This window comes from the organism of the source record quoted next, unplaced genomic scaffold (genome assembly GCF_019419815.1).
Source record: "Pyrus x bretschneideri cultivar Hongxiangsu unplaced genomic scaffold, Pyrus_bretschneideri_v1 Contig27, whole genome shotgun sequence".
NCBI classification, from domain to species: Eukaryota; Viridiplantae; Streptophyta; class Magnoliopsida; order Rosales; family Rosaceae; genus Pyrus; species Pyrus x bretschneideri.
This window is the reverse complement of record NW_025999579.1, coordinates 3,968,041-3,972,969: the sequence shown is the minus strand read 5'-3', so window position 1 is coordinate 3,972,969 and position 4,929 is coordinate 3,968,041. Positions and strand designations below refer to the sequence as shown.

Sequence of the window (4,929 nt, the reverse complement as noted above, 5' to 3'; positions counted from 1 at the left end):
ATGTCATAATTAAAAAAAAAAAATCGATTGTATAAATGGATTCATGAACGGACTTTCCTTGCGACGTGTACAGTATATATGTGTATTTGCTTGACTTCCTGGTGGTACTGCACTCGAATTCTTTCATCGAGCATAAGCAGACATAGAAATTTCTTCTTCTTTTATTGACGAGAAGGTGAAAACTCATTGCATAAACTGGTGGCTGGTGCAAGTACAATTAAGTTCCATAATACTCCCCCACCAATTGTCACACATTGACTCAAGAACAATCACAAAATATAAACCCTCGCTACACGGTGCGGCTAAAATACCAATTTTATTGTTTTTTTATCTAACATTGACTTAGTTAAATATGAATTCACAAATACGAAGTGATACACGGATACAATTATATTAACTAAACTCAATGTTGCACTTCGTCTTTTGAACGGTAAAGTCACATTATATATTTTTAAATCAAATTTGGTGAGGAGGTCAAGGTTATTAAATATTTTATTTCTAGTGGAGTTGAAATTAAGTATGTTGGGAAAGTTACAGTAAAAAAATTACAATAAAAAAATGAAACGTTACTATTCTCTTTCAAGAAGCCCGTAGATAATTAGGCTGAGGCACATATACATATTTACTTTCTTCAAGGAGTGGTTTGACAAAGTCCACGATCCGACACAACAGTATATCTCTTGACTTGTCCCTCTAAAATATAACAACCCAACTAAATCGTTGTATGGACGCAAACCTATCTGCACAACCAAAAGAGTACAAAGCTCCACCACAAAAGAACAACCTTTTTGGCCAGTAAGAAAACAATGAAAGATGGAGTAGAGAAGATGGTCGTAGGAGAAATGGGATTCTGAGATGATAGATTAAGCAAAATGATGGAAAAAAACGCTTTTATTTATTCGTCACCCCTTAGTTAAGGGTAATAAGCACAAAATATCAAAGATAAGTTACAAGAGATAAAATGAAAAGCTAAGGCCATCTTCAATGAAGAGGACTAAAGGTCTAAAAGTCAAAAAATGATTTGATTTGTCAAAAAATATGTCTTCAACCGAAAACTGAGTTATAACTCTAAAAACCCACCATGCCATTTTTGGCCAACGGGCATTAGGTTAGCCAAATATAGCCCCCTTTTGACCCTTTTTTTGGGTCCAGCTACTCAGTTACAATAATTGATTCAAATTCAACGGTTAGATTTGAAAACATCCAACGATAGTTTATCTAAATGAACTAATAAATTAAAGTTAAAACTAATAAACTATTGAGGGACTATATTTAGCCTTTTCAGTTGGAGATGGTATATAAGTATGAACTGATACTGGTCATTTAAAAACAATGTTTTACAGAGTTATAATTTTAAACGGAGCTATGTTTAGCCCCTTCGATTGAAAATGGCATGAGAGACTCTATCTTAATTTTCCAATAACAATGATAATTAACCTAATAATGAAAATGCTACAAGTGGTCACAGTCGCATTTAGCTGTGACGAGAACTCAATATGACCCTTTGTAAAACACTAACACAAAATATCAAAAAAAGTTTGAAAAATATGAATTTGAAAAGAAAAAAAAGTGACTAGAACAATGTGTTTTTCGCTTTGCATTCCAATTCTTCTCTTCTTACAATTTGGATAAATTTACTACATCACATTGGCTGTTAAAAAAGCAAAAAAAAAAAAAAAAAAAATCCTCAAAACTAATTTGAAAACAAAATACAATAATCGGAGGTATTTGATCCGTGAAGGCAAAATATAAACTTGTTTCTTTTTTGAAAACAACCCTTCCAACAGAGACGCAGATATTTTTAAAATGTATTTATTTAACAAGAAAAGTGGACGGTGGAAGCGCGGGCATCTCAGAGAAGCAAGCAGTCAAAAGGTCAAGAGTCAGCAAATCAGCCCGCCTCTGCGGACACCTTAAATCATATTTCGTTTTGGATCAAACAAAATCCAACGGATCCACGAGAACCAGAATGGGTCCTACCCAATTCAGATCCCGCCACGTAATCTTTCTTTATATCTGCTAGGGCAGGCCCCAGTTGCTTGTGAGGTTAATGACATCGAAAGTTCAGTGTATGTTCCCCTTACTCGTTTTTGCTTATATCGGCTGGACTAGTAGCTTCAACTATATATAAGCATCCACGTTACAGTAAGCTCCTCCTAATTTCCAAAGTCTCTCCTCCTTATTTCCAAAGTCTCTCCCTTAATTTGCTCTCTATTTCTTGCTTTTCATGCTTCCTTGGATTTTGGGTGTTGTGGCTTTTGCTTCTTTTTAGAGAGAGAGAGAGAGAGAGAGAGAGAGAGAGAGAGAGGATGAAGAGGTGTAACAGTGAGTCTTCTTCCAAACCGGACAGGAAGACAGTGGAAAGAAACAGAAGAATTCACATGAAAAGTCTCTGCTTCAAGCTTGCTTCACTTGTTCCTCCTCAACACTTCAAAACCACCAACTCCAAGGTATACAAATATAGTCATCACCCTCTCTAACTAGCTTTGAAAGATCAGTATCCCTTTACTTAAGAATGGAAAAATGATTCACTGTATCATTTATGACATGTTATGTTGTAAGACGGTGAATATGAATCATTCAATAATCTAATGACGTAACATATCAAATATCTGGGATGAGAGAACGTTGATCCTTAATTAAAATATTTCAATAGAAATCAAATTTTATTATTGGCTTTACTGATTGCAATATTCCTTTCCCCTATTGATCAGGATACCATGTCACAGCAAAATCAGCTTGATACTGCGGCATCCTATATAAAGAAACTGAGAGAGAGAATCGAGAATCTGAAAGAGAGGAAGGAGAGAGCAATGAGGTCACAATTAGGCAGTTCTAAGTCTGACATTGGCTATATTGACCCAGAAAAAACCGCGATGATGGGCTCAAGATTGCCAGTTATTGAATTAAGAGACTCGGGTTCAAGCATAGAAGTGATGCTGATCAGTGGGTTGAATAAGAACTTCATGTTTTATGAAGTCATCAGTGTTCTTGAGGAAGAAGGAGCTGAAGTTGTCAGTGCTAGCTTTACCACCATAGGCGATAAAGTTTTCCACTCGGTGCATGCTCAGGTACTAAAACATTTATCCGAGAAGCTAATATCGTCTTACCCTTTATTTTAACCTTAAAAAAAATACTAAAACAATTAATTAAGGTCATTTATGAAACGGAATTAATTAATTTTATTTTGGTGATGATTCTTTGTAGGTCAAAATTTCTAGAGTTGGAGTAGATACTTCGACGGTATTGCAGAGACTACAGGATTTGATGTAGCTCGCTAGCTTTACCTTTTGAAAACTGAAGATTTATAAATAAGGTTTTAGCAACTGCATCATGAAAGAGATCCGAAAGGAGAGAGATGCTTAATTAGGATAAACTGATGTTCACAGTTGCTGGACGAGCCATTGAGCTAATGGTCAACAAATCAATTAATATATATATATATATATATATATATGTATGTATATAAACACACTCACAGATGTCTGGAGTTAACATTTTGTTTGTTGTTTTTCCCCTTTCTACATCGGTCTCAAAGTATTGATTCTTAACCATCTTTATAAAAAAAATTAGAAAATTTCATGTTTATATACAAGATTACACATAGAGGGTGTTGAATCCTTAATATTATGTTTTTACACATATTCATCCTCATGAAATCGATCAGAAGAGAGATTTCAAGAAATGGAAAATCTATTCACCTTACCAGTAACCAAGCTGGATCTGGTGTATCATAAGAGATTTGCCTTTTCTATTGGATTGGATAAAAATAAAAATAAAAACAATTCTTGAATGAGGTATATATTCAACTCCAGGGACATGTCGCGATGAGTGGGGCTCATGCCATAACATAATCGGCTGATCCAAGATGTATTCTTACAAGTAAAGGGGGTTCGGACAAATATTGGTTGTGTTTTGGAAGGTTATGAGCCGAGTGACAAGTTCAATCACAATAAGGATTTTTTTATAGACATGAAATAAGGGTTAAATGATCATAAACAAGTTTCAAACTCGCATCTATATATATATATATATATAGAATCATTGCCTTACATTGATACAGGAAGTGAAGGTTAGGGTTTTCAGGGGAGGAACGTCGGTTTGGAGAGAAGAAAGGAAAGCTAGGGTTTTAGAGTTGTGAGGCAGAGGGCAAACCTATACCATGTAGAATTATGTGTTCTCGCGTAATTTTGTTGCAAATTAACGTCCATTTTATATAATTACAGCAAGACTAGATTTAGTAGCTAGGATTCTAGCAGTGATACATAGGTGAAGCTTAATTAAAATAACAAGTCTTACATAAACATCTTAAAATTATGGACTTTTCTAACAAGAAGCGAAAGCGAAGGAGAGAGAAACAAATATAGGACTTCAAATGCCAAAGTAAATACTTATAACTACTTGAACTATATATATATATATATATATATATATATATATATATATCCCCCTTGCAACCCCATAAAATGCTCGAAAACTATATTATATAACATAACTATTTTTTTCTAGTAATATAGTTTGTGTAAAACTAATCAGTGTTAATGTGCTTATCATATGAAACGGAGTTTATTCCCTGTCTACCATTAGGTTAATAAGTTTTTGTACAACTATTTTAGTATCATATATGGGGACAAATCTGTGGCACCATATTTTTTACGCAAAATTTGACACAAGTTTTAAAACCATTAGCTTATCCCATTATCAATGTTTAAGACTTAGTCTGATATCTAATTAGTTATTATAATTTCCCTTCATAAGAAATTATTATTACTTTTTTTAAACTTATATACAAAATAACAATTAAAATGCACAGTAATCAATCAAGCCTCGTATGGTATGAATTTCAAAGGTTAATCAAGTAAGAAAACTCTCAATGGCTCTCCATCTCCAGTTTTTATTCACCACTGCAGGCCAAGGAAGAACATTCTC

The 4,929-nt window shown here is 34.0% G+C and overlaps 1 protein-coding gene across 1 annotated transcript; it reads left to right on the top strand.

Annotated features, from left to right (window-relative positions):
- The first annotated feature begins 2,206 nt into the window (after positions 1–2,206).
- LOC125479017 (transcription factor bHLH162-like) lies at positions 2,207–3,460 on the top strand. The gene is made up of 3 exons (XM_048588012.1): positions 2,207–2,450; positions 2,715–3,071; positions 3,208–3,460. Exons 1-3 carry the CDS (start codon positions 2,310–2,312, stop codon positions 3,271–3,273), a joined length of 564 nt encoding a protein of 187 aa, XP_048443969.1. The 5' UTR covers positions 2,207–2,309; the 3' UTR covers positions 3,274–3,460.
- Positions 3,461–4,929: the final 1,469 nt, after the last annotated feature.